The 19,579-nt window shown below is 45.6% G+C and overlaps 1 protein-coding gene across 2 annotated transcripts in view; it reads left to right on the top strand.

The window, feature by feature from the left end:
• The window catches only part of LOC140186929 (semaphorin-3A-like), a 257,855-nt gene that overhangs the window by 35,899 nt on the left and 202,377 nt on the right, over positions 1-19,579 (top strand). For both annotated transcript variants that reach the window (XM_072241701.1, XM_072241700.1), the window contains exon 2: positions 409-584. In XM_072241701.1, the coding sequence (XP_072097802.1) occupies positions 473-584 (112 nt within the window). In that variant the 5' untranslated portion in view covers positions 409-472. The remainder of the gene's footprint in view (positions 1-408; positions 585-19,579) is intronic.

The following is a 19,579-nucleotide window of genomic DNA, read 5'->3' as shown; positions in this document are numbered from 1 at the left end:
AAGTGAATGGGCTGAGTCCGGCGTGGTTGGAATGGTTCAGTGACAGACCGGTGGGGTGTTCTCTGGAGGCTGCCCCCTCCCCGTCTCTCACAGGGGAGGAGTGTTCCTGCGGCTTTGGTCTTGTAGTGCCCGCTGGGCTGGAGCGTGGGGGGGGGGGGGGGTGGTCTGGCCGTGCGGTCAGAGCCCGCCGCCGGCTCTCGGCGCAGTGAGACTGTCCCCGCTCGGCAAACGGGAGGGTAGCGAAGCGGCACCGGGCGGGCCCCGCAGTTGTGCCTGGTGATCCGAGGGCGGGCATTACAGCGGGCGTGTGCTGCGTTATTTACGAATGAAGTGCGGCTAGGAGAAGCGGACGGCTGCGGCGGACAGCGGCTCGGCATCTCGCTGACTCGCTTCACCTGTCACCTTCAGGTTCCGGGCAATGACTGCCTGAAGTTTGTACTCGAGAGACCTGCAGTGAAGCTTCAGGGCCAGCATGGGCCAGCTCTCGGGAATACTGGTGCTGTGGTGCTGCTTGCTTCTCCCTCCTGAACTCCGCTGTCGGAATGGCAGGAGCAACGTTCCGCGACTCAAGCTCTCCTACAAAGGTAGGCAGCCTCTTCCCACCCATCTCACCCTGTTCTCGTTCTCCCGCTCCCTCTGACCGCACACTTCGCTGTTGGCTCTGACTGTGTCTGCCTGCATTTTCTCAAAGTAACTTGCCAATTTCACCCGGTACTTCACAGGAATAATTATTCTGTGTTTATTGTTAACCATGGCTCACACAAGGCTCCACTCAAAGTTTAAAAGTCTCCCGAATGAAAGAGAAGGCTTTGTTGCAAACATTGCAGATTGTGTGGCTGTTAAAATGGGATTAATTTCCGACATTCTACTACTGATTTTAATATATTTTAAGACAAATTTGCAACTGGGTCTATTCAAAGTATAACCGTACCTTGGTTCTGGGCTCTATTGGAACTGATAGAACTATTGGAACCATGTTCGTCTACATCCTCAGTTGCTCAATTGTAAATGCATTGCTTCGATGCGAGTCTCCTTCAGGCCCGCTAACATCGGAGCTGACAGTAACAGGTGCGTGTGTAATGACAGCAAGTCGTCAACCCCGCTCAGAAAGGGCGGAACGTCAGAATTTGCTCCTCACAGATCAGCCACCGAGCTGAAAGTACCCGTCACCAAAAACAGATAAGAACACAAGTTGTTTTACTCAAGGTTGGACACCAGAGGTCCTGGGGAGATGTGGCAAGGTTATAAATGGTGTTCGGGAGCACGGATGAAAGTATGGACGTCTCAGCGTGAAAGAGGGAGGTCTCCTCTGGGGAAAATCGGTGACCGGGGTCTCTCTTTAAATACAACGTGTTGTCCATTAGGCATACAAAAGTATGAGGGGTATAGATAGGTTAAATCCAAACAGTTTTTTTTCGCACTGAGGTTGGGTGAGACTACAACTAGAGGGCATGGGTTAAGGGTGAAAGATGAAATGTTTAAGTGGATAATGAGGGGGAACTTCTTCACTCAGAGAGTGGTGAGAGTGTGGAACGAGCTGCCAGCGGAAGTGGTGGATAGGGATTCATTTCGGCCTTTAAAGGAAGTTTGGTTAAGTACATGGATGGGAGGGGTAGTGGAGGGCTATGGTCAGGGTGCAGGTAGATGGCACAATGCAGAATAACAGATTGGCACAGATTAGATGGGCCAAATGGCCTGTTTCTCTAGTGCTCCATGACTCTAGTCATGAAATAAATGAGGCAAAATAGTTTGGCAGGCAGTTGTAAGCTGAAGAGTTGAACAGCACAGAAACAGGCCCTTCAGCCCATCACCTTCATGCTGTGCCCAGCTTTCCATCTGGTGGATATCCTGTGGTAGTCTTAGATACCTTTCCTCACTATTCATTACCCATGGTAGTATTTAGACCTTTAATCATACCTGTTATATTTACATTCACATTGTTGATATATATCATAATTGGTAAAGGTCCAATTTCAATCCCTATGGTTCACCACTGGCTAAAGCCTTATGGAAAATAACTCCTATCTCCCATCATCAGCTAATTGTGGAATCAATTAGCCAGCTCACTTTGGATTGCTTGGGCCAAGATGCAATGCAGAACCTTGTCAAATGCCTTACTGAAGTCCATGTAGCCAATCTCCGCCACCCTGCCTTTATCAGTCTTTATTTATTTATTTACCGATACAGAGTGGGACAGGGGCCTTCCAGCCCAATGAGCCACACTGCCCACCAGCCCATTAACCCTCGCCTAATCACAGGATAATTTACAATAACCAATTAACCTAATAACTGGGACGTCTTTGAAATGTGGGAGGAACCTGTGTACCTGGAGGAAGCCCACCATCTCAATCTCAGTCAAGTTACCGAGGCAGGATTTCCCCTACACAAAACCACACTGACTATCGCTGACCAATCTCTACCTTTTCAGTTGAGTATAAACCCTGTCCAGTTCCTACAATAATTTCCCTACCACTGACGTAAGGCTGACTATTTAAAGGCAGCAGAGATAAGCCAGGCAACTAATCTTCAGGAACCTCACTCGCATCTAATGAAGATGCAGAATTCTCTATCAAGACCTTAGCAATCTCCTCTCTTGTTTTTTTGGGTGGAGTGCACCTCGTGGGCTTTCATGAGATCTAAGAGATGTCCATTTTGATGCTTCCCACGACAGCTAGCACCCCTCCGTAATACGTTAGTGCTTCAGATCATCCACATACTCCTCCCTGACCTCACAATCTTCCACATGAGATTCAGCAGATGCTGGAATTCCAGAGCAACGCACACAAGACCCACCTGCTAAGCCACCAGCATTTTGTGAAAGTCACTATCTTCCATGCTCTCCTTGATGAGCACAAACGAGAAGTATTTGTTTGGATCCTCACTCCTTTCTTGGCTCCACACCCTGTCGATCCCTAAGCAGAAACACTCTTACCCTTGCTTCCCTTGTGCTCTTGTAAGTCTCCTTGATCTTACTTGCTAATGAAATCTCATTGCCCCTTTTTTGCCCTCTCAATTCCTTTTGCGCCTCTTCCTCAAGAGTAAGGATTAGCTTTGTTTCCCATGTGTACATTGAAACATTGAAAAATACAGTTAAATTCATACTCACAACATGCTGGAGGAACTCAGCAGGTTGGGCAGCATCCATGGAAAAGATAGGTCAACGTTTCGGGCCGGAAGGGTTCCAGCCCGAAACGTCGACTTATCTTTTCCACGGATGCTGCTCAACCTGCTGAGTTCCTCCAGCGTGTTGTGAGTGTTGCTTTGACCCCAGCATCTGCAGATTATTTTGTGTTGACAGTTAAATTCAGCATTTGCGTCAACAACCAACACTGCCCGAGAATGTGCTGGGGACGGCCAACAAGTGTTGCCATGCTTCCAGTGCCAATTACAACTCTAACCTGTAGTTTTTTTTGGAATGTGGGAAGAAACTCGAGCATCTGGGGAAAACCCACATGATCACAGGGAGAACATACAAAATCCCTGCAGACTGCAGCGGGGATCAAACCTTTATTGCAAGGCTCTGTAATAGTACTATGTTAACTGCTACACTATTGTCATGTCAGGGCAGTGAAAGCCAAGTCTTTAAATATTTTAAACCTGTGCTGGATATGTTCCTGATAAGCAAGGAGCTGAACTCCTTTTAAGAAACTAACATCAGCCATTACTATCTGGTTTCGTGCAGCAGCCTCTCACAATGTACACAAACTACAGCAAACTAGCAAGCTCTCAGGTCAGCAGAAACGGTCATTGGCTGCAGTTCCCCATCACTGCAGGACTTGTATGTGCCCAGGAAAAATCATTGTGGACACTACCCACCCTGCAAACTGCCTTTTCCAAAAGCTTGCTTTTGGAAAGTGCTTTAGGGCTATTAAAACAAAAAATCTTCACGGCATCTTAAAGATTTCTTTCCCTAGGCAGTTAATCTGATCAACCACTCTAGTTAGCTGCCCCCACCCCCTCTATCTATTACCCCAGTCACTGCACTACACTGTAAATACTTTCAACAACTTTTTTATAATACTGTTTACATTGTAAATACGTGCTGGTATTTATGTATTTATGCATATTTTATTCCACATCTGTACTTTAACCTCTGAATTTATTTTTTATATAATTCTTTATTCTTTATAATTGTTGAATGTTGTATGTTTGTTGCACGTCACACCCAGACCAACACACCACAGCAAGTTCCTAATACATGCCAATGTATATGGCGCATAAAGTTGATGCTGGAAAGATTCAGTAGGAGCACTGGGCTGAAGTTTAAAGCTCAAAGTAAATCTATTATCAACATATACAGTATGCCACCATATACAACCTTGAGATTAATTTTCTTGCAGGCATTCACAGTGGAACAAAGAAATACAATAAATAGAATCAATAAAGGCTGACAAACAACCAATGTGCAAAAGAAGACAAACTGCAAATACAATAATAATGATCATAAATAGTAAATAAATAATACATGAACATGAATTGTAGAGTCCTTGAAAGTGGGTCCACAGGTCACAGAATTTGATGTGTTGAGATGAGTGAAGTTACAGTCAGATCCGCCATGCCTTTATTGAATGGTATTGCTCAGTGGCCGTTTCCTACCACTTGAATTAATTTTTTCTTGAAGAAATTTATCAGCAGCTGAGCTGGGACAGGCAAAATTCTCCTGCTGGGTCGAGTCACAGCTGCACACTATGTGGACTCTGATATCAGTTGAATTTCCTGATGATCCATTTTGATTTGGGAAAAATTTTGTTGCTCATCTCTGGTCAGGTTCACATCAAGATGCACTGGACTAAGTAACAGAAAGCCAGTAGATTCCCTGCATGCAGATGTTACCCTTGGGGCCTGGGCTGCTGCATAGGGAGATTGGAAACCCATCACATTGAAAGGTCTCCTACCCAATGACTGCACTCCACCAAGGTGCCTAAAGCATAAAGGAGCAATCACACTTTTGTCTACTGCAGACTTTCACCATGCCCAGAAGGGAACTTACTGCGGTAGAACTTTTGCCACATTTCAGACTTGTGAAAGAATGCATAATAATTGGAAATATGATTTTTCCATAGAGAGTGTTTAATTGGGGAATGATGATTAGGTAGCCCAAGTTGTTCCAGTACACAGACAAAACATTGAGTTCCAATGACAGCCTTGGCTTAAGATCAACTTTCAACCAGCATCACAAAAACAGAATGATATTCCCGGTGGAATCTGCTGTGCACATGCAGATGGCGCTGTGGCCGACAGCACGGCTGTATCTACACACCCACTGACTGTGTGTCTTTGGGATGTGTGGTAGTGATGTGAAAGGTGACATCACATTGCAAGTATTTCTGACCTTCTCTTTCTTTCTTTAGATCTCTTAGCATCCTTGTGTAGTGTTCTTCACTCTGCTCCAGTGCACCCCAGTGATCAGTCTCATCCTCCACTGCTGTTTATCACTGTGTTCCAGGGCACCCCAGTGATCAGTCTCACCCTCCACTGCTGTTTATCACTGTTCCAGTGCACCCCAGTGATCAGTTTCACCCTCCACTGCTGTTTATCACTGTGTTCCAGTGCACTCCAGTGATCAGTCTCACCCTCCACTGCTGTTTATCACTGTGTTCCAGTGCACCCCAGTGATCAGTCTCACCTTCCACTGCTGTTTATCACTGTTCCAGTGCACCCCAGTGATCAGTTTCACCCTCCACTGCTGTTTATCACTGTTCCAGTGCACCCCAGTGATCAGTCTCACCCTCCACTGCTGTTTATCACTGTGTTCCAGTGCACCCCAGTGATCAGTCTCACCGTCCACTGCTGTTTATCACTGTGTTCCAGTGCACCCTAGTGATCAGTCTCACCTTCCACTGCTGTTTATCACTGTGTTCCAGTGCACCCCAGTGATCAGTCTCACCTTCCACTGCTGTTTATCACTGTGTTCCAGTGCACCCCAGTGATCAGTCTCACCTTCCACTGCTGTTCATCACCATGATCCACTGCTCTCTGGTGATCTGTCTCACCCTCCACTGCTGTTTATCACTGTGTTCCAGTGCACCCCAGTGATCAGTCTCACCTTCCACTGCTGTTTATCACTGTGTTCCAGTGCACCTCAGTGATCAGTCTCACCCTCAACTGCTATGACTCAGTGCACTCCAGTGACCAGTCTTGTCCTCCATTGCTATTCATCACTGTGTTCCAGTGTATCCCAGTGACACTCCACTCTGTTCAACACTGTGTTCCAGTGCACTCTGGAGACCAGTCTCATCCTCCACTCTGTTCATCACCATGTTCCAGTGTATCCCAGTGACCGGTCTCACACTCCACTCTGTTCATCACTGTGTTCCAGTGTATCCCAGTGATCAGTCTCACACTCCACTCTGTTCATCACTGTGTTCCAGTGTATCCCAGTGACCAGTCTCACCCTCCACTCTGTTCATCACTGTGTTCCAGTGCACTCTGGTGACCCTCTCCCCTCAGCTTTGTTTTGTTTCTGTTCTGTTTCCTCTTGCAGTAAATACAGGCTTTGTGTTTGGAAGAGAAGTACTCTGTTTTAAATTTGCTGAACCAAATATCCCTCTTTTAAGTACATTTTATCACAGCAGAGAGCATGGTTTGATGTAATAAAACCTGCTCCTTGAAGTGTTTGGTGAAATAGAGTCTGTTTCTCATTGACTTAACCACAGTTCACCTCTGTTCCGGCTACTTTGCAGTGGTGATAAACTTCATCGTGCTGGAAATAAGGCCTCTGCGCAGGCAAGGAGCGACCCCACCTCACCTCTGTCTGGAAGGAGATCCCCCTTATTCTGAGAAAATGCCCCTGGCTGCCCACACATCCCTCTGCCTTGATAGGCAGCCAACGTCATCAAAGACACAAATCACCCCGGACATTCTCTCTTCTCCCCTCTCCCGTTGGGCAGGAGATACAAAAGCCTAAACACATATACCACCACACTCAAGGACAATTTCTACTCTGCTGTTATAACACTATTAAAAGGTTTTCTAGTAGGATAACATCGACTCTTGACCTCACAATCTACCTCATTATGTCCTTGCACCTTAATGTCAGCCTGTACTGCATTTTCTCTGTAGCCGCTACATTCGGTTATTGTTTTACCTCAATACACTGTGTAATGAATTGATCTGTGTGCAAGATGAGATTCTCATTGCACGTTGGTACATGTGACAATAATAAACCAAAGTACCAATTTACCAATGGAGGGAACATCCTCTCAGCATCTACCCTGCCAAACCTCCTGCGAAACCATTCACTTCACCAAGATTGTCCCCATTCTTCTCAATCCCAGTCAGCACTGGCCAAGCCTACCCATTCACCAAGGCACTATGTAACTCGTGTATTGGCACCTGACTGGCACTCATCCACGAGCTTTCCCAAGTACTCACTCTCTCCACTTGTAAAACCTCCTGCCCTCCCTCAACAAGGCTTCCTCAATAGCACCTCCCAAACTTCCGACTTTCACCTCCAAACAGCTCAAGGACAGAAGGCACAGGGCGACACCACTCCTGGAAGTTGCCCTCCAAGGAACCACCCCAACCTGATCAGAAAACATCTCACCTGGGGCAACTGCTTGATAGACTTGGTGGACTGTGAGATACTTGGATGATGGTGAACTTCACAAAGCCCACAATCACTGTCATTCTGATGTCTGGTGGCACAGGGAAGATGGATTAGGTTTGGAACAAGGGCAACGGACAGGGTTCTAAATCACATTTTAATTCAGCTGATACTTTTTGATGTTGACTCTCTTGGAACATGCTGTTATTGCACTATCAGGCCTCTTCAGTAATTGAACAAACAGGCTAATTGTATTTGTCACTTCCAAAGTCTTCCAACCATATTCTGTTCTGAGCAGCCAATCCAAACCATCCCAATTTTTTGACAATGATGAAGAAACTTGCACACACAGGCAGAAAACAAAAATCACATCTGTTCCTGCTATTAGAGTGGGAATTGTTCCCAATTCTGGAGAGAGTTGTAGAGAGAAAGATAAAGAAAGATTAGCTTTATTTGTCACATGTACATCAGAACATTGAAACATACAGTGGAATGCATTGTTTGCATCAACGAGCAACATAGTCCAAGAATGTGCTGGGCAACGCACAAGTGTCGACATTCGTTGGTGCCAACATAGCATGACCACAACTTACCAACCCTAATAGTAGATCTTTAGAATGTGGGAGGAAACTGGAGCACATGGAGGAAACCCACATGGTCAGACGGGAGAATGTACAAGTTCCTTACAGACAGCGATGGGAATTGAATCCTGCTCTTACAGCTGGTGCTGTAAAATTGTCATGCAAACTATTGCACTGCCATGCAGAAAGAGATTGTTCTGCCTACAATCCCGTGACGATCGCCAACCACCTATTTACACTAATCCTACCCTAATCCCTTCATCCACGCTGGGTTGAGTGTCGAGCTAGCAGCTCGGCCTTGGAAAACAGACGAACACTAAAGAAATGGCAAGATTGCTGCCCGATGTGCCAGACGAGGCACAGGGAGGAAGTACCCTAATCCCAATTTATTCTCCCCTCCATTCCCATAGCTGTCCCCTCAGATTCTGCATCTCACACACATGCAGCGAACAATTCGCACTTCTCCACCAACCCACACGTCTTTTGGATGTGGGAGAGGGAAATCATGGGGAAACACACACAGTTAGAAGGAAGAACATGCAAACTCCACACAGACAGTGTCAGGGATCCGGATTGAACCCAGGTCTACGATGTGGTGAGGCAGCACAGAAGACATCGGGGATCCAGATTGAATCCTGGTCTCTGGTGTGGTGGGACAGTAGCTCTACAAATACTGACTTCATTAAGTAAGTCAGTAAAGATAATTTTGTGAACCCCTTTCCATTTTTTTTATTTCGAAAGTGTTATGGTCAATCGATCTCAGCTATTGAAACTGAGCCTTGGTATCCACAACCAGATTATTATTCCTCACATACAAAATGCTGGAGAAACTCAGTAAGTCAGGCAGCAGCTATGGAAATGAATAAACAGTCGACGCTTCGGGCTGAGACCCTTCCATCCTGAGGAACGGTCTCGGCCTGGAACGTCGGCTGTTCATTTCCCTCCGTAGATGCTGCCTGACCTGCTGAGTTCCTCCAGCAACTTGTGTGTGTGTTGCTCTGCATTTCCAGCATCTGCAGAATCTCTTGTGTTTAAGCTTGTGTAAAAGCTTTGAATGTGTCACAGTCCTGATGAAGGGTCTTGACCCAAACTGATGACTGTTTAGTCATTTCTATAGATACTACCCGACCTGCTGAGTTCCTCCAGCATTTTGTGCATGTTACTCTGAACGTGATACCGATCAGCTGCCACAGAGGATTAACGAACTTGCCCCCAGATTTCGGTCGGTGCCGGAGTGAATGCAATGAGAGGCAGGCCAGAACCCTGGAACCATTGTGAATTCCTGCAGTTGCCCCAGTGGAATGTCACCAGGATGGGTTAAGGTAAGGGGCTCACCCTGTCCCATACCCAAAGCTCACTCACCAGTCCTCCTCAAAATAGCCAACCGCCCCGGTGAGCTGGAGTCAGAGGACCAACGATAAGCTGGGAAGTGTAGAGACAACAGCTCAGGAAATCACACCTCAATGAAGTGGATCAACGGAAAGAAGGAGAAATGAGGTGAAAATGGGCCGGCATGGCGGTGTAGTGATTAGTGCAATGCTATTACTATGCCAGCAACCTGGGTTCGATTCCCACCACTGTCTGCAAATAGTTTGTACGTTTTTCTCATGACTCGGTGGGTTTCCTCCCATCTTTGAAAAACATGCAGGTTAACAGGCTAATTGGTCACGTGTGTGATTGGGCGGCCTAGGCTTACTGAGCCGGGAGGGCCAGTTACCGTGCTCTATCCATTAAAAGAGATGGCTTTTCTGTTGCCCTCTCAACACTAATGGAGTGAGGAAGCCCCCAGTCACTTGTGTTTCCAAGAATCTAACAGCGTAAGAATATGGCCCAAACACGTGCAGATGGTGCTCTAGTTGGAACCAGATGTCCATCAATTATGTCAAGTATATGGTTTACTTAAGTCAGACCAGGTGTGCAGGAGTTATTAGCTTTTATTGAATATTTACTGTTGAGGAGTGTCACGTTGATCAAGGCAAGTGCTTCAACTGAGCGATTCACTGCAAACATACTTTTTACATTGTATCGTTTTTTTTTACAAAGCGGAATCATTTTTCTTGAATGTCAGTAGAGTTATCCAGTGTCCTACTGCAAGAGACAATAGGAAGTTGGTGGTAGAGGCAGAGATAATCTGTGAATGAGTTGGGGAAAAATTGGACAATAAGGCAGGAACAAAATTAGGCCATTCAGCCCTTCAAGTCTGCTGCACCATTCCATCATGGCTGATTTATTATCCTTCTCAACCCCATTCTCTTGTATCCTCCCCATAACTAAGAACCTATCAATCTCTGTTTTAAATATATCCAAGGACTTGGCCTCCACAGCCATCTGTGGCAATGAACTGCACAGATTCAGCACCCTCTGGCTAAAAACATAACTTCCCATCTTTGTTCTAAATAGATGTCCTTGTATTATGGGGTTGTGCCCTCTGGTCCTTGACTCCTTCGCTATTGGAAACCTCCTCTCCACACCCACTCTACCTAGACCTTTCAATATTTAATAGGTTTCAATGGAGAGGCATTGTTCTCTGCTGTGTAAAGCAAAGTCACAACTACATCCTTTGAATTGTGTGTTGTTACATGCATCTAGAATGTTTGGTGCATCTGAGCTGAGGCATTTAAATCTCAGCTTACTTCAATTCCCCATAAGGCAGATGTCATAACCTCCAACCGCAATATTGCCATTGGGAAGATAGGATTTGATGCAAGTGTAATGAATGATGAAGCAAAATTCTCTTCCAAATCAACATCATGGAATTGGATTTCCTTTTAGTTCCTGAACATGGCAGCTGCAACAGAAAGGTGGGTCACAGGATGGCGTACACGGTGTCCAGTGTAAAGTATCGGTCCAGAGTGACCGCTGTGGACCTGACAACACCTCAACAGCTGTGCTGATAAGCTGTGCTCCGGAGAGAGACATGCGTTTCTAACCAATTTGTCCCAAGACAGATCCGATAATAGTATCTGTCCCACTACCACCTACAGGGCATGTCAAAAAGACAATAATTCAATATAAGAACAATGGAGGGTTATAGGCTGTGTGGGAGGGAAGGGTTAGATTCATTGTGGGAGTTTGTTTATATTAGTCGGCACAACATTGTGGGCTGAAGGGCCTGTTCTATGTTGTACTGTACTATGTCCTACTCTCCACCTGCCAACATGCCCTCTACTTTCCTTCTTATTTTTACCCACACGGATTAGAGAGAACAGCTCCAACAACTCTCAACAAACTTGACTCTAGCTGAAGTAACCCAGCTGACTGACACCTCTACCATTACTACCTCATCGCCCCCTAACCACTCGCACTCTCCATAAAAGGTGCACAGTGCTCACAAATATGCTGCTTACAATTTGATTTACTTCTGTCAATTAGTCCCTCAGCCTCCAGCACTCCAGAGAAATGATCTGGACTTGAAGTTTTTGAGACAATTGTGCCATGTCACGGCATCAGTTGAGACTAGTAGAGTAGGATCTCAGTCAGTAGTCCTCCAACTACACGTTAATGACAAAGGTGCAGGAGCTTCATGAACATAAAGGGTCAAGACAAAAGTGTCTGCACCATCGAGCAGAGACGATGATGTCTGTCAACTGATAATTTATTGGAATTGGTTTATTATTGTCATGTACTGAGATACAGTGAAAAGCTTGTCTTGCATACTGTTCATACAGATCAGATCATTACACCGTGCATTGCGGTAGAACAGGGTAAAAACATAACAGTATACAGAATAGAGTGTTACAATGAAAGTGCAGTGCAGGTAAACACTAAGGTGCAAGATCATGATGAAGTAGACTGTGAGGTCAGGAGTCCAATTTCTTGTCCGAGGGTCCATTCAATGGTCTGTTAACAGTGGGGCAAAAGCTGTCCCATGGCCTGGTGGTATGTGTCCCACTGTTGGCTAATGATTTTAATGAGAAACTTCCCTGTAGGTTGTCCTGAAAAAGACTGGAACAGGATTGACTGCTTTTGCAGCACTGCAGGGAAACCGTGTCTAAGTAACACCTTAGACTTTGAAAGTTACAGAAATAAATCAAAACTTTTCCCTCTTGAATAAGAGTGGTGTCTTTTCATCACCCCAACCACATCATGAAAGGGTCCTGTAGTTAAATATTCACTGCCGATGAATACTAATCTTCAGTGATGATTTATACTAATTCAGTGTCTGATTTAATAAGGTGCCAGCTATCAGTTTTCCTGTGTTTTCGCTACCTTGTAACGCCATGAGACTCAGAAAAGTGGAGAAGCTTGATCATAAATCTAACGTCCTTAGCTGGTTGGAGGCGCAATGGCATCAGCGCCGGACTCCAGAGCGAAGGGTCCTGAGTTCGAATCCAACCCCGCTCCCCCGCCCTCCCCCGCCGCCGAGCACGCTTTCCATCTGTGCCGGGTTCAGCGTCGAACTAGCCTCTCGGCCTCGTTATATAAAAAAAGAAATCTAACATTCTTGTATAAAAACTGCACCTGAGAGTTTACTTAGTGAGATCAGTTCAAAGAGTGTGCTCTCACCGACTGTAAATGCACAAGTGTGCCTCCTGATCCTTGCTTCAGAGCCTCCTGTTATTGACCAGGTGTGCAGCTCTAAGTGATCACCACTTCTGAAACAATTCCGAATGACTGCTGCTAGCTTTTGAACTTCCCAGGTGTGGGCTGCAGACAGGAACCCTGTAGGCCAGTGAGCAGGCTCAACATCAACCCAAAGCCGAAAAACACAGGGAAAAGCCTCCCGTTGCTCTACTAACTTTATGAAAGAATTTCACTGAGACAATTTGCGAAATTGCTCCAGGTGACGAAGGTGTAAGCTTCTCAAGGCAAGTTGTAAAAACCAAGAGAGGTACCTCGAAATGCTGGAGGAGCTCAGTGGGTAAGACAGTATCGATGGAAATCAAGTAAGAAGCTGGGAGATGATTGGTGGGAAAGGTAAAGGGCTGGTGAAGGAGGGATCTGATCGGAGAAGAGGGTTGGCCATGAGAGAAAGGGAAGGAAGAGGGGCATCAGTGGGAGGTGATAGGCAGTTGAGGATAAGAAGTAAGAGGGAGTCAGAGTGGGGAATTATAAAAGAGGGAAGTGGGAGGGGGAGAAATAACAATCCACCACGAAAGTCTGGTTGGTTGTGGGATGAGATGAAGCCTTGGTTTGTAACAATGCTCTCGAATTGGACCGAAAGTAGGTAACAAGGGCCCCAAAATACCTCAACATAAATGACTGGAGATGGATTGTACACCATAGAACCATAAAGAAAAGAAGCAGAATGAGGCCATTTGGCCCATTGAATCTGCTACACCATTTGATCATAGCTGATTATTCTCTTTCAAAGCTCCATTGTTCTGCCTTCTCCCTATAACCTTTGTCACCCCTACTAATGTAGAACCTATTAACTTCCACTCTAAATATACTCAGTTAATTGGCCTCCACAGCCATCTGTGGTAATGAATTCCAGTTTGATAGGTTACAACGAGATCCCCCCTTTTTCTTTTAAACTCCAGTGAGTACAAGACTGAAGCCATCAAATTTTTCTCATAAATTAACCCTTTCATTCCTGGGATCATACTTGTAAACTTCCCTGGACTCCCTCCAATGTCAGCACATTCTTTCTTAGTTAGGGGGCCCAAAACTGCTCACAATGCTTCAAGTGTGGTCTGACCAATGCCTTATAAATCCTAGTCCTCTCAAAATGAATGCTAACGTTGCATTTGCCTTCCTTACCACCAACTCAACTTGCAAATTAACCTTTAGGGAATCCTACACAAGGACTCCCAAATCCATTTGTACCTCCGATTTCAGAACTTGACCCTGCTTATAGAATAGTCTATGCCTTTACTCCTTCTACCAACGTGCATGACCATACGCTTCCTTACACTATACTCCATCTGCCTTGTGGTCAGCAGGGTTTACTAACACAGGGATATACACCATCCACCTGTGGTTGGACTTGTCCACTTTGTTCTCTTCTCAGTCGTAGATCCCAGCCTGAGATCCAGTTTCTATTTTTGATGTGTGATGTTGTTAGAAGAGACCTGCGTTAGATTTAGACAGGGTACCAGAAGCCTGAGATGCAGTTTCCTGTTTTGATGGGTAACCTTGATAGAAGAGATTTGGGTTGGGTTTAGACTGAGTACCAGAAGCTGCAGTCTGCAATCTGGAACAGAAACAGCCATGGCAATGATACAGTTATAGCTTCACAGCTGTTCCTCAAAGCTTCATGTGAATCAGGCATTCTATGAGGGGTGATTGATAAATCCGTGGCCTAAGGTAGAAGGAGTCCATTTTAGAAAGCCTAGCACATTTAGTTTTCAGCATAGTCCCCTTCTACATTTACACACTTAGTCCAGCGGTCATGGAGCATATGGATCCCTTCTTTGTTGAAGTCGGCGTCTTGGACCTCCAGAAAGTGGTCCACAGCAGGGCTGATTGATAAGTTTGTGGCCTAAGGTAGAAGGAGATGAGTTATACAGCTCTCGTTACATGCACGTGCAGTTCAACTCTTTGAGTGACTATGCAGAAAGTTTGAAGTTAATAACTCATCTCCTTCTACCTTAGGCCACAAACTTATCAAGCACCCCTGCTGGACCACTTTCTGGAGGTCCAAGATGCCCAACTTCTACAAAGAAGGGATCCATATGCTCCTTGACCACTGGTCTAAGTGTGTGAATGTAAGAGGGGACTATGTTAAAAAATAAATGTGCTACTTTTTCTAAAATTGACTCCTTCTACCCTAGGCCACAAACTTATCAATCACCCCTCATAGATCCCAGTTAGAAAGTGCAAGAGGCTCAGTTACGATGGACAACGTTTGGTGGAATGTATGTCTTCACTGTGCAAAACAAAAAGTCAGTGGTTCAAGCAGCCGTGGATTAAAGTCCTCTAGCCTCTAATGGCTATGACCATTTCAATTACAACTGAAACAGTATACCAGAACTGTTGGAAAGTTTTAAGATTTACTGAATCAGCACTGGTAACAACACTCTTTTCTTCTCGCAGTGCACAGCTCAGAGGCAGAGTATATTTTTGCCTCCTCATTTCCTGAGATAAGCCCTAGCTTTAACCTGACTGGTGCTGACAGGGTGGCTCACCAGAGATCTGGAGAAATAATTGAAAGGGAAACATAAACACAAGAAATTCTGCAGATGCTGGAAATCCAAAGCAACATATACAGAATTATGGAGGAATTCAGCAGGTCAGGCAGCATCTATGGAAATGAACAAACAGTTGAAGTTTCAGGCCGAGACCCTTCTTCAGGACTGGAATGGAAAGGTGAAGATGCCAGATTAAAAAGGTGGGAGGAGGAGAAGGAGGATAGCTAGAAGTGATAGGTGAAGCCAGGTGGGTGGAAAAGGTAAAGGGCTGGAGAGGAAGGAATCTGACAGGAAAGTGGACCATAGGAGAAAGGAAAAGAGGAGGTGGCTCAGGGGATGATCAAAGGCTGGTGAGAAGAGGTAAGAGGCCAGAGTGGGGAATAGAAGAGGAGGGGAGGAAGGAATTTTTTTTTACCAAAAGGAGAAATTGATTTTCATGCCATCCTAGACTGAACACCCTGAGTGTGATCTCGTCTTGGCACAAGAGGAAGCCATGGACCAACATGTCGGAATGAGAATGGGAATCGGAATTAAAGGTTTCGCTTTTGGGTGGATGAAATGGAGGTGCTCGATGAAGCGGTCTCCCCAATTTACAGCAGGTCTCACCAATGTAGAGGAGTCGCATTGGGAGCACTGGACACAATAGACAAAACCAGCAGATTCGTAGGTGAAGTGTTGCCTCATCTGGAAGGGCTGTTTGGGGCCCTGAATGGAGGTGAATGAGCAGGAGTAGCATTTCCATTGCTTGCAGGGATATGGGCTAGGGTGGAGATTAATGAGGAGAGACAAATGGGCAAGGGAATCAGAGGGAGAAACCCCTGTGGAAAGCAAAAAGAGGAGAGAAGGTAAAGATGTGTTTGGTGGTAGGATCCCTTTGAAGATGGTGGAAGTTGCGGAAAATGATATGTTGAATACAGAGGCTCATGGGGTGGTAGGTGAGGACAAGAGGAACTCTATCATTGTAAGGTGGTGGGAAGATGGGGTGAGCACAGTTGTTTGGGAAATGGTGAATACGAGGGTGAGGGCAGCATCAATGGCGGGAAGGGAAATCCTGTCCTTTAAAGAAAGAGGACATCTAATGTCCTGGAAAGGAAAGCCTCATTCTGCGAACAGATTCAGTGGAGACGAAGGAACTGAGAAACGGGAACAGAATTTTTATAGGAGATAGCATGGGTAAAGGTATAGTCAAGATAACCGTGGGAATCTGTAGGTTTATAAAAGATGTTGGTTAACAGTTTGTCTCCAGAGAATGGTGACAGAGAGATCAAGAAAGGGGAGGGAATGGACCAGGTGAATTTTAGGGCAGGGAGGAAAACAGGGCAAAGTTGATAAAATTGATGAGCTCAGCATGGCTGCAGGAAGCAGCACCAATGCAGTCACTGGTGCAGTGGAGGAAGAGCTGGGGAGCATTAGCGGTGAAGGCTTGGAACAAGGACTGTCCTCCAACTTTCCTTCGCTACCTTAATCGGTTTGTCACAGAGTCACTAATCTGTAGTGATTGGGGTTGTTACAGTGTTGATAGGCTGTTAGTGATTGGAGTTTGTCATAGTGTTTCTTCAGGAAGGGACTTGGCCAAAACGTTGACTGTTTATTCATTTCCATAGATGCTGCCTGGCCTGCTGAGTTCCTCATGCATTTTGTGTGTGTTTTCCTATAGTTTCTGCAGTGCTTTGTGCTCCCTCTCTCAGGCAGTTCTTTGCCAGGTTTTAAGCCATTTTGATTAACTTGGGTGTGGGCTTAGGTTTTGAATTTCATTACAGTATTTCTGGCAGCCCACATGGAAGTTAACATAAATCTCACACACTTAATCTCAGTGGACAGATTCCATGAGGCAATATTGTGCAGGAGAATGTCGAGCTTTGGGAGGATTTCCAAGTCCTTCAAAGCCATAAGCACAGGTTGTCTGAAGTTTAAAACTTAAGGCTTTGTTGTGATAATAAACTTCACCCTATAGTTTGAGGTGAATGGACAGACACCAAACATGATTCTTGAGTGATATTTGTCAGCTTGGTTCCAGAATTGTCGTATGGTCAAGACGCAGAGCATAAGATGAGATAAAATTTTAGGAACGTGTTCATCATCAAACATACAGTGAAGTGTGTCAATTGCATCAATGACCAACACACTCCGAGGATGTGCTGAGAGCAGCCCACAAGTGTCACTGTCCTTCCAGCACCAACATAGCATGCCCACAACTAGCCTGTACATCTTTAGAACTGAAGCACCTAAAGGAGACCCACATAGTCACAGGATGAATGTACCAGCTCCTTAAAGACAGTAATAGTTGACGGGAGGTTTACAGTGGGAAAAAGTTTTCCTCAAGTATCAGAACTCAGTCCCTTCCCTTTGCTAACGTGTATTAATGATTTAGGGAGCAGATGGTACAAGGAATGGTCTGTGTGGCTAACAGTGTAGAGGACTGTTGGGGCTTCAAGAAGTTACAGATGGTCCAGTCAAGGGACAGAAACATGACAAATGGAAGTTAATCCGGAGTAGAAAAAGGCAGGGAATGTACAATAGACTGGATGAAATCTGGTGGGTATGGAGGTCACTAAGGGTAACAGGATACGACTGGAAGACACAAGCATGAGAAAGTCTGTAGATGCTGGAAATCCTAAGCAACACACACAAAATGCTGGAGGAACTCAGCAGGTCAGGCAGCATCGATGGAAAAGTGTAAACAGTCAATGTTTTGGGCTGAGACCCTTCATCAGGACTCAGGATGAGAAGATGCATGCGATGATTTCCTTTATTAGCTAAAGCTTTGAATGCAAAGTCTGGCTGATTATGCGAGAACTTTACAGCATTAATTTGACTTTACTGTGAGTTACTGAGTAGAGTTTCCAGTCAGTATATTACTGGAGAGATGTGCCTGCACCGGAGACGGGACAGAGTAGAGAAGATTTATGAGAGGGGACTGGGGGACTGTAGACGTGACGAAAGATTCAGGCAACAGTTTCTTTTGAGGATGAACAGCTGAGGAGAGGCTTCATTGAGGTGGGTAAAGGAGATCTGGAACTCTCTGCTTGATGGTGATGGAGGTAGAAACCCTCCTCACATTTACTGGTCAGGCCACAGCAGGGTGTGCTGCTGCTCCCAGCTCCAGAGATCCAGGTTCAATCCTGAGTTCTGGTGCTGACTCTGTGGAGTTCACATGTTCTCTCTGGGACCAGATGCGGGTTTGTTACCTGATGCCAGTAACGTGGTCACTGTAAGGTATAGGAAGTGATTGTGTCTAGGGGGAGTTGATGGGCATTTGGGGAGAACTGATGTGTAAGATTAGTGTAAATGGGTGGCTGATGATTGGTGAGGATTTGATGGACTGAAGGGCTTATTTTTATTTTATCTTATTTAAAAATCAGCCCAGAACAGGCCCTTCCAGCTGAACAAGCTGCTCTGCAAAGCAACCCATCTATTTTAACCCCAGCTTAATCACAGGACAGTTTGTAATGACCAGTAAACCTACTAATCGGTACGTCTTTGGAATGTGGGAGGAAACCAGACACCCGGAGGAAACCCACGTGGTCACTGGGAGAACGTCCAGACTCCTTACCAACAGCGGTGGAACTGAGCTGCGAATTCCGGCCTCCCAAGCTGTGATGTTGTCACACTAACTACTGTGGCATGGTCACTGTAAATTACCCTCTGTGTGTAGGGAGTGATACAATCTGGGGGGAGTTGGTGGGAATTTGGGGAGAACAATTGTGTAGGACCAGAGGATACAATGGGCTGAAAGGTCTGTTTCTGCACTGTATAGATTAGATGGGCTGAAGGGCCTGTTTTGTGTAAATGGCTGACTGGTGTGGATTTGATGGGCTGAAGGGCCTGTTTCTGCACTGTATGGATTCGATGGGCTGAAGAGCCTGTTTAGTATAAATGGCTGACGGATGATTGCTGTGGACTGTTTCTGTGCTGTGCAGCTCCCTATGAAAAAGAAACCTGAACTGTGGGTAGATTCCACAGTTATATTGTGGACTTTATCCCTCCCAGTGTCCTACACTCTCCCGCCTGGATTGGCAGAACAATGCCTCAAGTTGTCCACGCATCCACACTGCTCGTACATGTCCTTGGATTCTGGGCACCAGTGACTGGTCATTATAGAGTTGTAACAATTCCAGCAAGGATTAGTCTGCTTTAACAGTGAGCTACTCATTTCTTTTTACCATCACTCAACAAGACACAATGAGACACAGAAGCAGAATTAGACCCTGAAGTCTGCTCTGCCATTCAGTCACGGCTGATTTATTTTCCCTCTCAGCCCCATTCTTCTGCCTTCTCCCAGTAATCTTTGATGCCCAGACTAATCAAGAACCTATCAACCTCCATTTTAAGTATCCCCAATAACTTGGTCTCCACAGCCATCTGTGGCAATGAATTCC

The sequence above is a fragment of the Mobula birostris genome, chromosome 23 (genome assembly GCF_030028105.1).
Source record: "Mobula birostris isolate sMobBir1 chromosome 23, sMobBir1.hap1, whole genome shotgun sequence".
NCBI classification, from domain to species: domain Eukaryota; kingdom Metazoa; phylum Chordata; class Chondrichthyes; order Myliobatiformes; family Myliobatidae; genus Mobula; species Mobula birostris.
This window is presented reverse-complemented; position numbering and strand designations above follow the sequence as displayed.